Source organism: Trichomycterus rosablanca, chromosome 2 (assembly GCF_030014385.1).
Source record: "Trichomycterus rosablanca isolate fTriRos1 chromosome 2, fTriRos1.hap1, whole genome shotgun sequence".
Lineage (NCBI taxonomy): Eukaryota > Metazoa > Chordata > Actinopteri > Siluriformes > Trichomycteridae > Trichomycterus > Trichomycterus rosablanca.
Window position 1 is genome coordinate 30,572,334 of NC_085989.1, and position 21,776 is coordinate 30,594,109.

The 21,776-nt window shown below is 34.8% G+C and overlaps 1 protein-coding gene across 1 annotated transcript; it reads right to left on the reverse strand.

The window, feature by feature from the left end:
- Window positions 1–11,293: 11,293 nt before the first annotated feature.
- On the reverse strand, window positions 11,294–18,164 carry sla1a (Src like adaptor 1a). Its single transcript, XM_062990704.1, has 8 exons — window positions 18,103–18,164; window positions 15,393–15,486; window positions 15,173–15,272; window positions 14,983–15,069; window positions 13,767–13,870; window positions 13,517–13,648; window positions 13,044–13,170; window positions 11,294–12,126 (listed from the first exon to the last, which is right to left on the reverse strand). Exons 2-8 carry the CDS (start codon window positions 15,460–15,462, stop codon window positions 11,916–11,918), a joined length of 831 nt encoding a protein of 276 aa, XP_062846774.1. The 5' UTR covers window positions 15,463–15,486; window positions 18,103–18,164; the 3' UTR covers window positions 11,294–11,915.
- Between the last annotated feature and the right edge of the window lie 3,612 nt (window positions 18,165–21,776).

A 21,776-nucleotide genomic window follows, 5' to 3' on the forward strand; every position in this document is an offset into this window, starting at 1 on the left:
AATTGTTGTCATATTTCCTTAGTGTGACCTTGCTAACCTTTCCACAAAGGAAATGTTTTACACCAGCCAATAACCAAATACTTTAGCATAAATATAAAATTTAATGCAATATGAGGCCATCAGTATGTGGATTCATCATCAAAATTGTGGGTATTGGTATTTTAGTCACACCCCTTGCTTACAGGTACAAATAAGAATCATATAACCATTCAGGTAGCACGGTGGCTCAGTGGGTAGCACTGTTGCCTCACAGCAAGAAGGTCCTGGGTTCGATACCCAGGTCTGGGTCCTTTCTGTATGGAGTTTGCATGTTCTCCCTGTGTCTGCGTGGGTTTCTCCGGGAGCTCCGGTTTCTTCCCACAGTCCAAAGACATGCAAGTGAGGTGAACTGGAGATTCAAAATTGTCTGTAACTGTGTTTGTCATTAAACTTGAACTGATGAATCTTGTGTAACGAGTAACTACTGTTTCTGTCATAAATGTAAAACATAAAGTGTGTAAAACATGACATTGAAAAACTTATAAATAAATAAATAAACATTTAACCATTCAATGTCAAAGGGTGAACACTGGTAATGGAATAGGTTGGACTGAAAAGCCCACTGACGTTCATGTTAATTCTTCATATTTTGCACATTTCTGTCCGGCTATGTCTCCCCTGTTGATATTAAATGCTTTGACCAACATTTAAGTTTAATGGAGGAGAATTAATGGTTTGAGTCTGTGTGTGCTGACTCGCTTAGTTTTGCTTAATTGAAGTCTATAAATCTAAAAAGATAATATCCATAAAAAACAATGCCAACTTTGTTGTAGAATAAATTCACTGCCCTGTACAAAGCCCATCAACATCATTAAACACATTTTGGTTTAACTGCACATTTTGATAGGATGTTTGGTTATTCATGAGAGGAGACTGCGAGCCAGGCCTTCTCATCCAACATCAGTGTCTGACCTCACAAATGCGCTTCTGGAAGAATGGTCAAAAATTCCCATAAACACACTGCTAAACCTTGTGGAAAGCCTTCCCAGAAGAGTTGAAGCTGTTATAGCTGCAAAGGGTGGGTCGACATCATATTAAACCCTATGGATTAAGAATGGATTGTCACTCAAGTTCATATGCGTGTGAAGGCAGACGAGCAAATACTTTTGTCAATATAGTGTATGTTTAGCCACTAACTGTGCAAAACATACAGAATCATCAGACCATCTTAAATGTAACATGTAAATTTTTTGCTTTTATATAAATACGCTAAAACATCTTGATCTTTGCTAGGATCTTTGTACGAGTGCATATAATGCTTTGCTTTGGATGAAGACAATTTTACCTAGAGCTGATTTATGCTTTCAGCTATTACCAGTATCTAAGGAATACTTTATCTGCTTTATGAAACACACTAACAGAAAAAGCAAAACTATGCAGCTGTTGTTGAACATTTTTAGTCCATGGCCCCTTGATTGTCATTAAATGCTTGTCAGGCAACAAACTTTTGTTGTTTCTAAAATTCATATCCAAATTAAAAAGAGCTGCAAGTATAATACATATCTAGCTCCATCTACTGGTTGTCCAAGTTCTATAGCTACAAAGTGTTTTAGTTTTGAACACCACTATTTCCTCAACTACTAAATCTACTAATACAAAATTATGATTTTCCTACTGTTATAATCCTACTAATTGTTCTTCTTTTTCTGGTTATTAATACTACTAATAAAACAACTTCTAACTCTACTACTACCACTACTTGTGAACTGCCTGCTTGTGAACATACTTCAGTAAATCATTTTATTCACATTTGTATGCAGTTCACAACCAGTAAACTACTGCTGCTACAACTAAAACAACCAGCAAACCAGAGATGATAATACTCAAACAACCAGTAAACTACTGCTGCTACTACTAAAACAACCAGCAAACCAGAGATGATAATACTCAAAACAACCAGTAAATTACTGCTACTACTAAAACAACCAGCAAACCAGAGATGATAATACTCAAAACAACCAGTAAACTACTTCTGCTACTACAACCATTCTGCCATTACTACTAAAACCACAACTACTACTAAAACAATCACTAAAGTACTGATATAATTACTAAAACAATCAGTAGACTACTGCTACCACTACTAATGCACTAATAAACTACTGGTTCTACTACTCCCCAAACTTCAAATAAACTACTGTAATTATTATGCAAATGTAGCCAGTCTACTTTGTGAGGAAACAACCAGTAGCTACGACTACTAAAACAACTAGTAATCTACTGGTAGTACTACTAATTAAACCAATAAGCTATGTCTGCTACTGCTACTTAAACATCAGGCAAATTACTATTGATACTAACTGCTACTGCTACTGCTTGTGTTACTGCTGGTACTACCAAAAAGAGGTGAATTTTTTGGCTTACGCAAAACAAACACAAATAATATTATTGCAAAAACCTGAAAAAATCAGAACACGAACTTCTAAGGCAGTGCAGCTTTAATACTGTTACAGTGCTGCCTACTATAATATTGTGGAAAAAAATGAACACTTGGGTTAATTCGTTATTAATCTTGAAGTACATTATTCAGTATGACAATGAATTATTCATTAACTATAGTAAAACTAAATTTGAGGTTGTGGTAATCTAAGTCTGGACTTACTGACATGTCCTGTGAGGTTTAGGGGTTACACTCTCCACATTAAAATATACAAAAATATATATATTTAGACTGTGAAATGTACTCACAATTGGTTTATAATCTTATACAAAAAGCAACCCTTCAAACCAGTAAAAAGGAATATGCACTGAATATCATGAATATTCTGTAGTGCTGGGCGAGTCTTTGTTTGGTTTCCATTTAGTGTTATTTACTAAGATGCTAAATGAGAAGACCACAAACACACATCTGTATTCAGTTTATGTCAGCCTGAGAGTGAGTATTCTTCCGTGCAGACAGCTAAATTAAATCTATCTGGGTTAATAATTTATATGCCATTTATATGCCATTCTTAACAGCTTCCTGCAGGGTTCAGCTCATGTGTCATTGAGAAGTCTTTCACCTTTTATAATTTGTTTTCATTCAATCACAGAGGAGCGAAAATGAACACAGCGCAACTGAAGTGGATCATTTCATCACATACATCCTCTGATTTTCCCCTGTAGAAAGAAACGTGATAATCAGGTTAAAAATATATAGGACTACATCTGATTTCAAAACCTTTTCAGATTTCAAGTAAAAAACAACATCAACAACACTAGGCACCACGGGTAAATATTCTGCGCCACCTACTGGTTCTTCAGCTCATATTTATTACATTTTCAACATACCACAAGAAACTATTATTGCTAAAATAACCAGTCAATTAATGCTGCTACTACTACAACAACCAGCAAACCAGACATGATAATACTCAAACAACCCGTAAACTACTTCTGCTCTTACAAAAACAAGCAGCAAATCAGAGATGATAATACTCAAACAACCAGTAAACTACTTCTGCTCTTACTAAAACAAGCAGCAAACCAGACATGATAATACTCAAACAACCCGTAAACTACTTCTGCTCTTACAAAAACAAGCAGCAAACCAGAGATGATAATACTCAAACAACCAGTAAACTACTTCTGCTACTACTAAAACAACCAGCAAACCAGAGATGATAATACTCAAACAACCAGTAAACTACTTCTGCTACTACTAAAACAACCAGCAAACCAGAAATGATAATACTCAAACAACCAGTAAACTACTTCTGCTCTTACTAAAACAAGCAGCAAACCAGAGATGATAATATTTAAACAACCAGTAAACTACTTCTGCTCTTACTAAAACAACCAGCAAACCAGAGATGATATTATTTAAACAACCAGTAAACTACTTCTGCTCTTACAAAAACAAGCAGCAAACCAGAGATGATAATACTCAAACAACCAGTAAACTACTTCTGCTACTACTAAAACAACCAGCAAACCAGAGATGATAATACTCAAACAACCAGTAAACTACTTCTGCTACTACTAAAACAACCAGCAAACCAGAAATGATAATACTTAAACAACCAGTAAACTACTTCTGCTACTACTAAAACAACCAGCAAACCAGAAATGATAATACTCAAACAACCAGTAAACTACTTCTGCTCTTACTAAAACAACCAGCAAACCAGAGATGATAATATTTAAACAACCAGTAAACTACTTCTGCTCTTACTAAAACAACCAGCAAACCAGAGATGATCATATTTAAACAACCAGTAAACTACTTCTGCTCTTACTAAAACAACCAGCAAACCAGAGATGATAATACTCAAACAACCAGTAAACTACTTCTGCTACTACTAAAACAACCAGCAAACCAGAGATGATAATATTTAAACAACCAGTAAACTACTTCTGCTCTTACTAAAACAACCAGCAAACCAGAGATGATAATATTTAAACAACCAGTAAACTACTGCTGCTACAACTAAAACAACCAGCAAACCAGAGATGATAATACTCAAACAACCAGTAAACTACTTCTGCTACTACTAAAACAACCAGCAAACCAGAGATGATAATACTCAAACAACCCGTAAACTACTTCTGCTCTTACAAAAACAAGCAGCAAACCAGAGATGATAATACTCAAACAACCAGTAAACTACTTCTGCTACTACTAAAACAACCAGCAAACCAGATATGATAATACTCAAACAACCAGTAAACTACTTCTGCTACTACTAAAACAACCAGCAAACCAGAAATGATAATACTCAAACAACCAGTAAACTACTTCTGCTCTTACTAAAACAAGCAGCAAACCAGAGATGATAATATTTAAACAACCAGTAAACTACTTCTGCTCTTACTAAAACAACCAGCAAACCAGAGATGATAATATTTAAACAACCAGTAAACTACTTCTGCTCTTACAAAAACAAGCAGCAAACCAGAGATGATAATACTCAAACAACCAGTAAACTACTTCTGCTACTACTAAAACAACCAGCAAACCAGAGATGATAATACTCAAACAACCAGTAAACTACTTCTGCTACTACTAAAACAACCAGCAAACCAGAAATGATAATACTTAAACAACCAGTAAACTACTTCTGCTCTTACTAAAACAAGCAGCAAACCAGAGATGATAATACTCAAACAACCAGTAAACTACTTCTGCTACTACTAAAACAACCAGCAAACCAGAAATGATAATACTCAAACAACCAGTAAACTACTTCTGCTCTTACTAAAACAACCAGCAAACCAGAGATGATAATATTTAAACAACCAGTAAACTACTTCTGCTCTTACTAAAACAAGCAGCAAACCAGAGATGATAATATTTAAACAACCAGTAAACTACTGCTGCTACAACTAAAACAACCAGCAAACCAGAGATGATAATACTCAAACAACCAGTAAACTACTTCTGCTACTACTAAAACAACCAGCAAACCAGAGATGATAATATTTAAACAACCAGTAAACTACTTCTGCTCTTACTAAAACAACCAGCAAACCAGAGATGATAATACTCAAACAACCAGTAAACTACTTCTGCTACTACTAAAACAACCAGCAAACCAGAGATGATAATACTCAAACAACCAGTAAACTACTTCTGGTTCTACAACTAACACAACCATTACTACTAAAACCACAACTACTACTAAAACAATCACTAAAGTACTGATATAATTACTAAAACAATTAGTAGACTACTGCTACCGCTACTAATGCACTAATAAACTAGTGGTTCTACTACTTCCCAAACCTCAAATGAGCTACTCAAATTATTATGCAAATGTAGCCAGTCTACTTTGTGAGGAAACAGCCAGTAAATTACTGCTACGACGACTAAAACAACTAGTAATCTACTGGTAGTACTGCTAATTAAACCAATGAGCTACTTCTGCTACTGCTACTTAAACATCAGGCTAAACAAACTACTATTGATACTAACTGATACCACTACTGCTTGTGTTACTGCTGGTAACCAAAACAGGTGCCCGAAAGTTGTCTTTTTAGTCCAGTGGCTCAGCAGGAAGAGTTGCTACCTTCCAAGTTTAGGATTCTGTACCAGGTTCCACCCCACCTCTGAAACAGGTTACAGACTGAATTTTGTACTTAAAATATGTTAAGGTAAAGCTTTAAACTTAGGTGACATGCCAAATGTGAAATGTTTATATACACTACATAGCCAAAAGTATGTGGACATTTCACCATGAGCTTTTTGGACAACCCATTTCAAAACCATTGGTATTAATATGGACTTGCCCCCTTCTTTGCTGCTATGCCAGTAACAATTAGATTGTGTAAAGGCTGTGTAAACCTGTATTGGCAATTTATTTATTTATTAGAATATTAATGTCATGTTTTACACACTTTGGTTACATTCAAACGGTAGTTACTCGTTACACAAGATTCATCAGTTCACAAGTTTAATGTCAAACACAGTCATAGACAATTTTGTATCTCCAGTTCACCTCACTTGCATGTCTTTGGACTGTGGGAGGAAACTGGAGTTACCGAAGGAAACACACGCAGACACCCAGGACCTTTTTGCTGTGAGGCAACAGTGCTACCCAGTGAGCCAACATGCTGCCCAGGCATCTGTATTAGTTTCCATGGCCCATTATTTTTATTTTTACTGGCTCCAGGCAAAAATGTAGGTTTTTTTTTTTTCAGATGCGTTTTTACTCTTAATGCCACCTAGACACTGTGTTAAAACTTGTGGAAAGTCTGATTCATACCTTAGAAACAGAGATTCATTATTTAAAGTTTAAAGAAACGCTTCCCTGACTCACTAATGTTATGGCATTTCAAAATAAACTTAATTGAGTACATGTTTGTTGACAAATGCAGAAGTGCACTAAAGCAATGCAGTGTGCACATCTTTACACATTTTTTTCTTGCTTTGCATACTTATAGTGCTGTAAAAAGGTGTTGGTCCCTTTCTTGTTGCTAGGCTGGTCAGCCACTAGGTTACTGGCAGTGCAAAGTTTTCTTGGACTGCTGTGGACAATGTCACCAATAATTTAACATCTTAGTTTTAGTTAGTTATTATTTTGTTGTAGGTTTTAAATGACATCTCATCATCTTGACAAGTTTTCTCTCAACATAAGGTGACAGCTTTTGTCTTGTCACTTTGGCAAAAATGAGGTTTCTAAATGGGCAGTCAAACACGCCCTTTTATATAGACACATAAATCGGTGCAGCTGTACTAAAGACTTTAGGAGGCTAAACCAGTTAAATTACATTACAGATCTACTTACAGCATACAGTTAAAATCTATCTTTCTTTTTGTCTATTTTAAACCAGTATATTTTCAGAAAACCTGCAATAAAACAAAAAGAACTGTATTAAAGTATACATCGTATACAAGTACAAGTATACAAGCATCTTATAAGTATTATCTTATCTGTTGATCTTGTGTCTATTTAAAATGCCTATGTAATCTTTAATAAAAGTTAATAGGTCAAGCTAAATTAATGTTGGCCAATATAATTCATTTTTCACATCTTGCGCTACATTCAGAGTTCAGTAGTTGAGTCACATGAGCTTATTGAGAAGTATGTCTGGCCCTAACTGATAGTCATAGTTTACATAACTAAACTACTTTTATTGTCGAATTTGCAAACCAGCTATAAATAATAATAAGCTCCACTGTCTGACCAGATCCATTCCAGCTCCAATGTCTGACAGTTTATCATAACATTTCAGCATGAAGATAAGTGCAGTATCAAACACATACTATTTAAGGGCAGTTGCATACATTTGAACATTTCATTCCAAAACCTTATCTGTGTTATTTAAAGACTACACCACCTGAATGTAGAAAAGAAAACAGGAAGTAAGAGGCTAGGAAAGTTCATGTAGGAAAGAAAACGGGAACTAGAATGTACACACAGCTTAGAAGTGCTACAAACACACAATTGGTCAATATATACCCAATGTTTATACCATATCATAACAGATAGCTAATCACCAGTGGGTGGTGCCAGTGCTTGATCTACCTAGTGTGATAGATCAAGATTCACTACCCTACTGTGATTCCTTCTGCTTCTAATTTGAATCCTTACCAATATTCTTTTCGTTGCAGTTAATAATTTAACAGCAGGTGTAAATCACTGACTATAAAGCAATTATTTTAATACACCTTGTAAATATAGCCTTTTATTTAACAGAACTTGGTGATATCATCATTCAAAACTAATCGAAACTGAAACAGACAGGGCAGTTAATAACCGCCTCATCTAAATTAGTTTAGCAGTGTTCTACTCATTCACTCATTTACACACTTAACCACACAAACACTCAGAGAAGTCAATTCGTTTTAGGAGCTGGAAGAAAACCACACTACCAGATGGAAACTTACAGACACTGGGTAAATGTGACAAACTTCATGAAGGCAATAACTGAAGGTAAGGAGTAAACCTGGGGCCTAACTGGTACATTTAGTAGAGTCTAGAAACGTATTTTCAAATGTAAACAACTGATAAGTGGACATGTTTGTAATTGCTGCTTAGCACACTTTCAAATGGGCATTCTGTCTTTCTAATTTCATTCTTATCTTATTCTTAATGTATGGAACTAAACAGCAATCAAGCATGTGCTGCATGGACTGCCTGTTACTATATAAAAAATGAATACCCTAAGAACTCAAATCACGAAAGACATGGCAACACCATAGGTGAGAACTACAGTATATTCTAAATGATCTGCCCAGAATAAAAAACTGTTTATCCAGGACCTTGAGGTGGAGAGGGTGAACAGTTTTAAATACCTAGGGGTCCACATCAGTGATGACCTCACTTGGACACTAAACACCACACAGGTGTTAAAGAGGGCTCACCAGCGGCTGTATTTCTTGAGGAGGCTAAGGAAATTTGGCATGTCACCCAAAATACTCAGCAACTTCTACCGCTGCATCATTGAGTCCATCCTGACCAATTGCATCACCGTGTGGTACGGCAGTTCTACTGTGAAGGATCGCAAACGCCTGGAGAGAGTGATAAAGACTGCTACGAAAATCACCAGGACGGCACAACCCTCTCTCCAGAGCATCTACCATCACAGAGTCCACAGGAGAGCTGCGTCCATCATCAAAGACCCCACCCACCCCCAACATGGACTATTCACACTTCTACCCTCAGGCCGGAGATACAGAAGTGTGAAATGCAGGACAACAAGACTAAAGATATCTTTCTTTCCCACAGCTATCAGACTCTTAAACAGCTGAGCTGATTATTCATAGACACTATCACACTTGCACACAATACTTGCACTATACCACATATGACTGTTTACAGGTCTACATACAGCTGCACATGCATGTTTACACTACTGTCTTTACATTTTGCACATGTAACTATACTGTCTGATTGCAATATATCTGCTCTTTTTTTGCACACTGTACATACCTTTATTCATAACTGATTACAATATATCTGCTCTTTTTTTACACAATGTACATACCTTATTCATAACCGATTGCAATATATCTGCTCTTTTCTTGCACAATGTACATAACTTATACTCAGCGTGTTTTTTTTTACTATATCTAACTTTTATTTCTTAATTTGACTTTATTTTATTATTATCTATTTGTACCTTGTTACATCATGTGTGGACAGCAAAATAAGAATTTCATTGTACAGGGAAACACGTTTCCTACTGTACATATGACAATAAAGCTTTGAACTTGAACTTGAACTTGAACTTGAACTTGAATATATAAAGGTAAATCAGAACAATTAATAACCTTCCCAGTTAATCTATGAATACAAATGATCTTTTTTTCACTTTTGTTTTTGGCTTAGTTTTGTACGAGGTTAAATTACTGTGAAGGTTGCTTTGTGACAGTGTTTACTGTTTAAGGTATAGAAAAATCATTGAGTTATGTTAATTTCCCAATCATAGTGTCAGATATGCATGCTTTCCTAATCCAAACAGACCAGATTTTAGTGCTAATAAGGATTGGAGTCTTGTTTCTTTAGACTTTCATAAGAAGAGTAATTCAGGGTGAATATCTGATGATTGAAAGAAGACTGAGATTCCACTTAGCTAGACTCATGGCTGAATTTCAGACAATTACAGTCTTTTAAACATTCTTAGTTTAAAATTGTGTTTTTACCACCTTGCCATTACTTCATTGGAAAAGAATGTCAACCTATTTTATAGAAATCTTAACCCCATCAGTTTCACAAACATTCAAATATTAATGGATGCATTTATTAATCAGTTGCAACTATTGCTGTGATGGCATGCCTAATATACACTAAGAGGTTCCTTATTACTTTTACTTATTACTAAACTCTTATTACTGTGTGTACAGTATACATATTACTGTCTAGATAAGTCAGGGTATCAGCTGGAGTGATGTAAAACACACTGCAATTTAACAATGGCAAATTGGAGCTGTTCTTGAGTTTTTTTTTATGATAAAGTATGCTTTGACATCTGGTAAGGATCAAACGATATTGCTCATGACAATGGAGCTCTGCTGCACCAACAGTTACCTAATGCCAGTTTCAACACCCCCTTTTCATTAATAAAGGAAATGTGATGGTAAGGCATTTACTACTTTGTAATTTTAAGTGTTGTCATAAGTAATAATCCTTATGAAACTTCAAAAGTTTTGGAATCAAAGACACCAAGCACTGAAGTGTTACCAGTGTTATTGTGTCTCTTTCTTCCTGGAAACAAGTCTTAAGGTGTCTTTAGTAGTCTTTAGTAGCCATGCCTTTGTAATGTGTGCAGCATGTGTTTTTCATTGTCTTGTTGATTGATGATGTTGTATTAAAGGCAGCATTATGTTACTTTAAAATCTCAGTGTACTTTTCTGCATTAATGCTGCCATCACAGAAGTGTAAATGACCTTTAAATAATGCTTCTTGATGTAGTGCTGTCTGAGGGATTGGAGATCATGGCTTGCGCCCTTGCCCTTTATGCACGGAAATTTTTCCAGATTCCTTGAATTGTTTAATAATATTATGCACTGTAGAGGGAGAAATATTCAAATTCCTTCCAATCTTTTTGTAAGGTATATTGTTTTTAAATTTCAGTATTTTTTTCTAACACATTTGTTGACAAACTGGAGATTATCTGCCCACATATGGTTTAAATGGCAAGCCTGAGAAATACATGTAAACGTTTGACATGGACTTTAATATTAGCCGAACATGTAAAGTACAGCATAACAATAGCAATTTTAAAACATTAGCACATAGCCAACAGGCCAGCATCAAGCCTTTAAAGGACTCCTAAAAACATAAAAAAAACTGGTTTCTTTTAAATGCAGTTTTAATGCAGTTTAGCTGAATATTATACAGTACAATAGGCTTATACATATTTTACAATAGGGTAAAAGTTTACAAACAACAGTAATGCAAAAATTTATTAACAGTTTAAAGTAAGTGTAAATTCATTTTACATATAGTTTCTTCCAAATAAAATGTACAATAAACCTAAAATAACCAGAAGTTATTGTAGCATTGTATAAATAAACTCAGTTGTAAGCTTGATACCAACAAATGTCTTTAATCACCATCTCATTAGATGAGTGGTAAGATTTACCCAACACCCTATTAGGTAAGTGTAAAGGTTAAACAATCTCAGGTATTGCGCAAAAGTGAGCTGAGTAGCGCCTGGCATGCAGTTCATGTTAACGTTTGTCTGGTCAATATGCAGCCTTTATCAGCTAGGTCAGAATGTGAAAAATAATTCCAATGATTTCTGAAAATACTTAAGCGCTTTTTGTTAAGGCATCAAAGGTTTAAATATTTAAACAAACCTTGTATTTTTCAAACAAACTAATAAATCAAAAATCAATGGTCTGTAAGTTATAATAGATTTTGAAGAAAGGTTTTTAACTTAACATGCTTCACAATTTTCAAAATAATTATTAGGCTCAGGTTGTTTCTGTTCTTATTTAAACTATTTATTTAATCTATTTCTTCTCTTTCTTGATTATTGTAGCCAGGCACTGTGTACATTGTACGCCTTTTGTTCATCATTGTACGTCTGCGTTTCTCTTCCAGGTCTTCAGTTTCAGTTAATGACAGATATGCAGCAATGCTGCTCCTCACACCATAGCTCACCATATTGTTTTTGCTCCCCCCATAGCTCTGATCCGAGGGTGTCACCAGCTCAGACCTGATCAGAAAAAACACAAAATAACACTTCAGCTATGATAAATAAAAAGTAAATGATTATTACTGTTACTAGCGTGTCTGTCACACGCTAGTAACCTGACAGACCTGCTAATTTAGCTAATAATAGATTTTTTATGCCTCATTTTAAAATGTTTGTTTGTTTATTTGGATTTTAACGTCATGTTTCACACTCTTTGGTTACATTCATGACAGACACGCTAGTAACTCGTTACACAAAATTAATCAGTTCACAAGTTTAATGTCAAACACAGTCATAGACAAATTAGTATCTCCAGTTAACCTCACTTGCATGTTTTTGGACTGTGGGAGGAAACCGGAGCTCCTGGAGGAAACCTACGCAGACACGGGGAGAACATGCAAACTCCACACAGAAAGGACCCGGACCGCCCCACCTGGGGATTGAACCCAGGACCTTCTTGCCGTGAGACAACAGTGTTACCCACTGAGCCACTGTGCCGCCCAGTTAAAAATGTAAAATAAACACAGAACTGTGAAACGGTGGCACAGTGGTGCAGCAGATAGTGTGGGTGTAAAACATCATCAAAATCTATGGAATTTGGGTCTCAATGTCTTAGAAGTGTTTGGTATGTTTCCCCAGTTTCTGTGTGGACTTACTCTGGATACTCTGGTTTCTTTCCACCTTCTTTAAAACATGCATACAATGGATTGGCTACTTTAAATACTCTGTTGGCTGATGGTAGCTGCTCATAGTACAAGTGTTGAATGCAGCAAATATGATCAGACATAAAGACCTGAGTAATTTTGATAAGGCCAAATTGTTAAGTATTTTAGAAACATATAGAACATACAGTACGTATGCATAAACTGTATATGGAATTGTGGAATACTGTATAAAATACTGTATTTTCCAAAAACACAACAGTTATTAGCACTTACCTGTTGACTTTCTTCCAGTTAAAATTATGACGCATCACCACAGGCGGAGCTTGTGGAACTGAATTAGGGGTGCTGGCCAAAGCAAGACATGGGGCTGACAAAATGCAGCAGATGCCATCTGAAGAATCTAAAGTGACACAATTTAAATACACACAATTTAAAATAGGTCTATCTATGGGTAAAGTGGAGTTGCAAATTGTTTTGAAATGGGAAAATGGAATGTCCAACAAGCTCATGGTCATGTGCCCTCATACTTTTGGTCAGACAGTGTTTATAACCACTTTTCCACACCTTTTCACCTACTTGTTTGTTCATTATTTATAATGACAGTAGCATTTTTAAAATACCCTTTTGGTGGATGACATTTTATGGTTCCTTCAGTTTGTATGAGATATAGTTGTTGAGATATAAATGTTATAAATATTTTATAGTACATTTTGCTATTCTCAGTGTGTTTTGTGTTTAATTCTTACCCGAGTAATGGTTGATCATGTCCTCCAAACATTGAAAGGTAAGACCAGGAGAGATGTAGTACCAGCTATTGTCCAGACGGAAAATCTTATAGTGCTTAATGTCTCTGTGTCTCACAGATAGACTGTACACACCTGTACATATGTACATATAAGTCATTAGCAAGCCTATTACAGGTATTACTGTTGTATAAACAGTGCATGAGAGGGCTTTTTATCAATGATGTAATAGTTAGTTATGAGCATTATTTACCTCTATGGTTTGGACTTTCCCTGACAAGAAAAGATCCAACTGTGTTTCCAGGTAAAAGTAGCAACTCCTCTGCTTTCTGCCGCCCCACTCCCTCAAACAGCCATCTGAAGAAACATGACATAAATTATTTTAAGAAACATGACATAAATTATTTTAAGACACATGACATAAATAAAACTAAGCCACACAAAAGACTCCCTTCTTCATTCATCTCAAATTCTACTACTGTCAACTGACTATAAATGATTTAAACTACTAATGGAATTGAAAATATGTTTTTTAAATGGTCATTTCATTACATTAGTATTTTGGTTAAATTGGTCACAGAACTAATGTCCCATTTTTCAAATAAACCACATGCTATTACTTTACAGAAAATAAAGATTAAGTAGGTGCAATGCCTGTAGATGTGGATGCCTGTAGATGGTACTAGCAGATAGTTAGCTATTCTGTTTAGATATATTTATATAATCAACATTAAATTGCAATTATTAGGATATAATCCCTGATAATCTGAAATCTGGGCACATGACTAAATAAACAAAATGCTACATTTCAAACTGCATACAATGCACTACATAGTGTATTAGAAAAGTAGCAACATTGTAGTAAACTGATTTGTATGTATGTGGATTTGCATGTAGTGCAGTTGTATTGGGTACAAAACTACACTGGTAGTTGTTCAACCGTCATTATGGTTCAGGGGCTTTGCTAAATGGAACAGAAATGTAACTGTAATTTACTTTATTTCTATAATACATTGCTGAAAATATTATATTTTGAATTAAGGCTAAAAATTAAGTCCTATTCATTTTCCTCCAAACTGTATACTTTACACTACATAGTGTGACAGAATGGTAATGGTAACACTGGTTGTGTATAAATTACAAATGCTGGTCTGTTTAGTTGTATGCATTTTAGAGCATTGTCGAATTGGTGGATGTTTTCATTTAGCTGCTATTACATACATTAATTGCTGAACAAACAAGACTTAAATGTTAAAATGCCACTTATGTCTAATTGTTCATGTTTTAGGCTTTTGTAGTTCTTTAATTTTCCAACCTTGTATTATGGGATGGTCAAGAGGTCATGGATTAAATTACTAGGAGACATGAATGTATGATTTTTTATTACAATTTACATATTATTATAAATACTATAATGACATATTCAGGGTTTAATCTGGTATATCACACCATCTAAAAGCACTACCCACCCATGAAAGACCTTTGCCACATGATTACTAGGAATGTAGTTTTCAGTTCTAGTTTGCAAAGAGAAAACTCTCCACCAGCAGGCCTCCCTGTAAATCAAAATCAGTAAAGAAAATCCATAAAAAATCTCAGAAAAATGTCAAGTTTCATAAAATAACTTATATCATCATACAAAACTAGAAAGGAACTTACTGAGACAGGCCTCTTAGTCTGTCTCCCATCCTAAAAATGGGCTCACTTACATCACGGCATGGGTAGTCAGAAAGCACAACCAAGTTGTCATGTTCTGTATCTAAGAATAGGTCAAATATACTTTCAATACAATTATCAATGCAATCATAAATCTGCCATACACATGTCAGTGAAATTCTAAGTGTATCAATAATATAAACAAACTTAAAGTTCAGCGTACCTTTAAGAGACGAAACCAAGTTGGCATCAGTCTGACTTTCAGCAGTCTGGGTTTTTATTATATTCCCCATGACAGCAATTCAGGGGAAGAATAGCTACAATTCCACACAGAAACATTAAGATATATTTTTCAAGTTTTTCATTTTTGACAGTAGGCTTTCAATTTTGCAACTTCCTCATAGTGGCTAAAGTGTTATCTCCATTTAGCAGGATGGGGAAGCTGCAGAGAGCTAGTCTACCACAAGTTTCCAGTGGACACTGTTTACAACACAGCCAACAACAGACTTCATTTATTCATGTCACTGCAGCAAATAAAATTAGATTTTGTCTATATCAGTTCTTTAAGCTTTTTTTTATTATTGACACCTTGGGTAAATATGGGTAAAAAAGCTCATGAAAAAAATGTCCTTGTGTTTAAAGAAGAAATCTATTCATAAATGTTTCGCTGATGAAAATCTTTTCCAGGAAAACAACATCACTTTTATCAAAATAGATTATATGGCCAAAAGCATGTAGACAACTGACCACGATGAGTCAGTCATTTTTTAAGCTTTAAACAAACAGGGGAAGTTAATTTCACCACTGGGTGCAAGTGCAGAAAAAGTCTTCATGCCAGTCTTCTGAGAGGTGGGTCAAGATGAGCCAGACTTGTGGCATAAAGAATATGTTGTACGAAGTCCTTAAACGATGTTTTCACGGACCTTACACAAAGGCACACAACTCCATACTGTAGGAGATATATTAACATATTATTTATTTTAAATAATTGATTATATGCACCTGTTAGTAATGAGTGCGACTAAAACTGCTTGAGGGGTGTGCACATAACTGAGGCTCTATAGTGGGTATAATCACACAAGTCACAGTTATTGGTAACCCTGCATCTGGCACATGTGTAACCTTCTCCTGCCAACATAAATGCACTAAGTATAATGTATTGTGTTAGATCTTTCAGTAGGTTTTGGCTACTTGGCTACTTTATTTAAATTCTCAATGCACTTTATGTAGCTTATAGTATATGGTATCATGACTGTGTTTGATAAAGATTTTTTGCTTTATCTGACCATAAACTTGGTTGCAGTCAAGGTTCCAGTATCATCTAGCAAATTCTTATGTTTTTAATGGTGAATAGGTTGGACGGACATCAATCTTTGCAGCACTTCATAAATTAGGCCTTTAAGGCCTAATGGCAGGACGGGAGCCACTGTTGAATAAACGGCATATTAACATGACAGAATGACTTTCTGGACTTCTGGCACATTTTCAAAATAAATTGTTGAAACGGGTGTGCCATCTAATTGTTGATTTGGAGACTTATTTTACTTCAGTTAAAGGGTAGATTTTTTTTATTTTTTATGTGATCTGTGAAACTGACCAGTTTTACCCATCCTAATCAAGGGTTAATGTGAATACATGACCCATGGCAATTTGCTAGCAGACAAAGGGAGAAAGCTATGTAATTCTGTAATTCTCTTCATTGTTCTATTTATCTGTACTAACATGAAGAAGCTACTAGAAGGGAGAGGCAATCATGAGTGAAAGTATTTGTTGTTGACCTGAATAGTGGAGCTAACAGAATGGCTAAGGTAAATTAAATAAATACATTTACATACTGTATGTGCTAAAGAGAATTTGCATTGCAAAGCATCTCTATGGGTGGATAGGCTTCAATAAGGGCTACTTCTGGTTCCACTGTTGGCACAAAAGAACGTTAAATTCTGACCCTAACAAATTCTGACCGTGTCAAATTAATGTTGCACCAAAAAAATTATAATGCATCTTAGATAATGCATTATTTTTCTGAATCGTAAATTGTCATGTGCCCACTGTACCTTCAGATACTTGTTCTAGACTGACAAGAGTAATACGTCATGTGGTATTCTGCTATCGTAGCCCATCCGTTTAAATGTTAGGCAATTGTACATTCTAAACTGTTTTTTGGAGCTGTGTAAATTTGTGGATGGAATTGATCTAGAATTGTAACATTATCTCATAGGAAAGTAAACAAACACCAAATCTCAATAATGTTCAAAATAGTAATTTTGAATTTATTACAATGAATATATCTGGAGTAAAGCACTCAGTAGGACCACAATATTATTATATACTATTATATGACACAATATTAATATTCACAATGTAGTTACATGGCTTTCTACTAAATGAGGAAATAACAGTACATTTGCATTAAAATTCACAGCAAGTGTTGCACAACCAGTAAAGCAAGTGCCACACAACAACATAGGTTCTAAGGAACTGCGTTAGCAGTAGATGAACTGGCTACTTGAAATTGCCCCTAGGTATGAAAGAAGAAATGTGTGTGTGTGTGTTGTCCTACATTAAATTATCAGAAATATCTGGTTGACTCTTGACCCACCGTGAGCCCGACCAAAATGAAGTGGTTAGTGAAAATTAATTTAAAAAAAATTAAGATATTTGTGCCATCCTTATTCAAAAACCCTTGTACACTATGCACAAAGTGGACACCTGGACAATGTAGAGCAGCCAGTGCACCATTTTTTGGAGTGTGGGAGAAAGCCAAGGAACCCAAGGGCAAATTCTGTTAATGTGCAACCCCTACAGTACCACACCGTGCCACCCACATACATAGATGCTTTAACCAAACCATACTGAATGGCTTTACAAAGTAAGCTTTCAATCAAAAGATTTTAGGCATGTGAAATAAAAATGCATTTTAAAAAAGTACTTACTTCTTTTATCAGTTTTTGCAAAGGCGCACATCCATTTGGCTTTACAAAAGATAAAGCTCTTGCCAAGGCTGGTGAATCATTACAAGTTAATAAAAGCCAGTATAAAAAGTGACCAAAAAGAGAAGAGAACTGTGACCTCTGCAATGTGTCATGTTCTGACTTATTCGGTGGCAAGCTTTAGTTAGTATGTGTGAACACTGCCTCTGGTTCAACACTTCCTCTGGCAAAATGAGGAAGACAAAAAGCACACAACCACTGACCACATGAGTTTATTAAAGATACAGTTGCGAAAGTTGAAGCTCTTGCAATAACGTTTCTGCACAAATTACTCACGAAATGCAATTTGATCTTCATCGATGTCACAATAAAAGAAAAAAGATGAGTAAAGAATGCATCTGTTGAACACACTGCTTACTTATTTATAGTCCAGGCACACTGTCTGCGTACACTTACATTTGAAAAGACCTGATCATTCTATCAAAACAGATTTCTGAAGATCTCAATGGAACCATCAGAGATATGCATTTCTAAAGACTTGGGTGTTTATACATTCGGAAAAAAAACTATTTGTTTACTATTGTGAGAAATTGACCACTGTTGCTTCTCCCCCCTAGCAGTAGTTGTCCTGCAAAAGTTTCTGTCCGTGTATCCAGTATAAGAAAAACTCATGTAAAACACATGTAAAAGCAAGCTGTAGCCTAGTGGTTAAGGTACTGGACTACTAATCAAAAGGTCACTGGTTTAAAACCAACCACTGCCAGGCTGCTGCTGTTGGGTCCTTGAGTAAGGCTCTTAACCCTCAATTGCTTAGACTGTATACTGTAACTGTAATGTAAGTCACTTTTGATAAAGGCGTCTGCTAAATGCATTTTGGGTCAGTGCAGTAGTTAATACACACACACACACACATACACACACAGACACACGCATATATATATATATATATATACGTATATATATATATATATATATATATATATATATATATATATATTTAAGACTACCTTACCCTTTGACTGCCACTGGTATCACATTCTTTTATTAATGTGCAATGATCAGATTTTTTTCAGCAAAAATAGAATTTCCCCTTTTGTCACATAATTTTACTGGTGTCACAGACACTGATGTCCGTCTACATGTCTGTCATGATATGGGCTATATAATGTAACCTGTCCAGGATGTGTTGACTTGCATAAATTGTTTCTGTGCCAACCCCTATCAAAAGGAAGTGGTTACTAATGTTGAAAATGCCTTTATAGTGCAAGCAATGTAATATTTAATAGCCTGTGTTAATGAAATAAATTAAAATTAAGTATGAACCTCAAGAGCGTTTTGAAAAAACCTCTATAACTAATGTTGGTACATCTGCCCTGAGTAAACACATTATTAATATTAAATGTTATAAATAGTACATAAAAGTTGCTTAGGTAGTGCAATCCAAGAAATCCAGGTTTGAACCTTGGTGGTGCTGTTGGCAGGTCAGGCATCTACACAGGCATGATTGCTGGGGGAGGGGGGTGGTGTGGTGAGATGGCATGTCCTGCGTTGCAGCTTTTAACTTATTGTTGTTTAATTTTGTCCCTGGATGCTTCATTGCATTGACAAAAATTATATCATAATGTCCTCACAACCAGTGGCAACATCTATAAAAAACGTTATTACAGTATTGCAGTAATAACATCAAGAACTTATGTATTTTTTTATAGAACCTTTACAATGTAATATGGTGACTGATTACTTTTCCCACATCTGTACTTTTTCAACATCTGAGATTTTAAAATCATATCTTTGTTTTGCCTAAAAATACTTTTTGTGTATCTACTTTTTTTTAAGTATGAAATCTAAAGACACAATCTACGTATATATAATGAATCTATGTACATAATGAATGTGTACCACAGGTATACTGCATGACAAAAATAAAAATGTTTTATTTTTGTTTTCTCTTACTAGACATTTTTTGAAAGTAGCTTTATTAATTTAGTATCATGTTAAATGACCTTTTAGCAGTTCACTTCCATATTTTGAAGAGCTACTGTGTCTTAATGTCTTCTTGTTTATATTATTGGCATATTGCATCAAGTATACTTCTGGTGGCAGTTGTGATCAACAGGAAGAAAAAAGGGTTTTCACAGAGCTACAATAAAAATAAGACACACATTTGCACAGTGATATGTGAGTGTTGGGGTTTACGTGAAGTTTTAAAATTTTCCCTTATAGAAAGTTATGATAGAAGTCTGTGTTACGCTCTGTTGAACCTTTTTATGGATGTGCTCTCTATTGTCAGTATATCTACACAGTATACACACTGAGATGCCAGTCTGTTAGGCACATCTACTGTACTTTTAGTTGACACCCAACCCAGGTATACCCAAATCACCCAGTAATACCAAATTTTAGCACATATAAATTCAAACAAGGCAATCTATCCTATAGGTAAACATTTTTACAGCAAACAATCTGTTTGTGTGCACAACTTGGCAATCCTTAATTGTTAAGATAATTCATTTAAAGCTGTAATTTAAAAAGCATCAAGTTTCTCGATGTGGGTGCAACACAGCTCTGGGGTCCTGGAGACCTGGGTTCAAATCACAGTGTTTGTTTTTCTTTTTTTTAGCTGCATTTTAAATCAGTTAAAGTTGATATTTTTTACCCAGTCAGGAGACCATTACAGTAGTCACTTTGCCTTTAGAATTAAAAGCATCTCAAGGTCTTGTTGTGACACAAATCCCTAATTTCAGCTATATGTTTCAGATGGTTGAGTGCTGACTTTGATCGTTTTGATGTGACCAATAAAACTGAATTCCATTAAACCATCACTATTACAAACTTGCTCTTTTAGTTTTAAAGTTCTGGACAAATTATTAGAAGCTAGTCTACATCTCTTAACTTTGTTTCCAAAGAGAATTATTTCTTTTTATATGTGTTTACACTGGTGTAACAGCTTAACTGAACATATTTATACAAATTTAACTGTAGCAGCAAAACAGTGAAGTAATACATCTAAAATAATAACATTAACATTACAGCAATTCATTTTACTTAACATTAACATGCTTAAATTGCAAGCATCCTATGTAAAGTTTTTACATGATCTTTCCAGCGTTCCTGCTTTAGTGTGGTTTAGTGTGGTTTTGAACTGAATGACCAGTGTAAACTTGTGTAAGCTCAATTCCTTGTGAAAGCCTAGAGTTGCAAATATTACATGTTGCGTGTTTATTTTAATAGTTAAGCTAAAATAACTCACCAAACAGATGCCTATACTATGCTACCACCACAATATTTGCATCTTTTAATATATTATTTTATCTTCTTGTTCATCTTATTCTTTTTGTTCTACTTTATATTATTATTATTATTGTTGTTACTATTATTATTATTGTTATTTTTATTATTTTTATAATTATAATAATATTATTATTGTTGTTATTATAATAAAATTATTATTATTGTTGTTATTATAATAATAATAATAATAATTATTATTATTATTATTGTTAATATTATTATTGTTGTTATTATAAAATAAGTATATAATATGTTGCCTGCCGACTCCTTGTTCTCATGCAATTGTGCACTCTGTGAACTCAATGTACTCTGTGTATGTGTGTGTTAACTTTAAATATTTCCTGTCATTAGTTTCCAAATATGTTTTCAAAGTAGTTTAAAAGTGG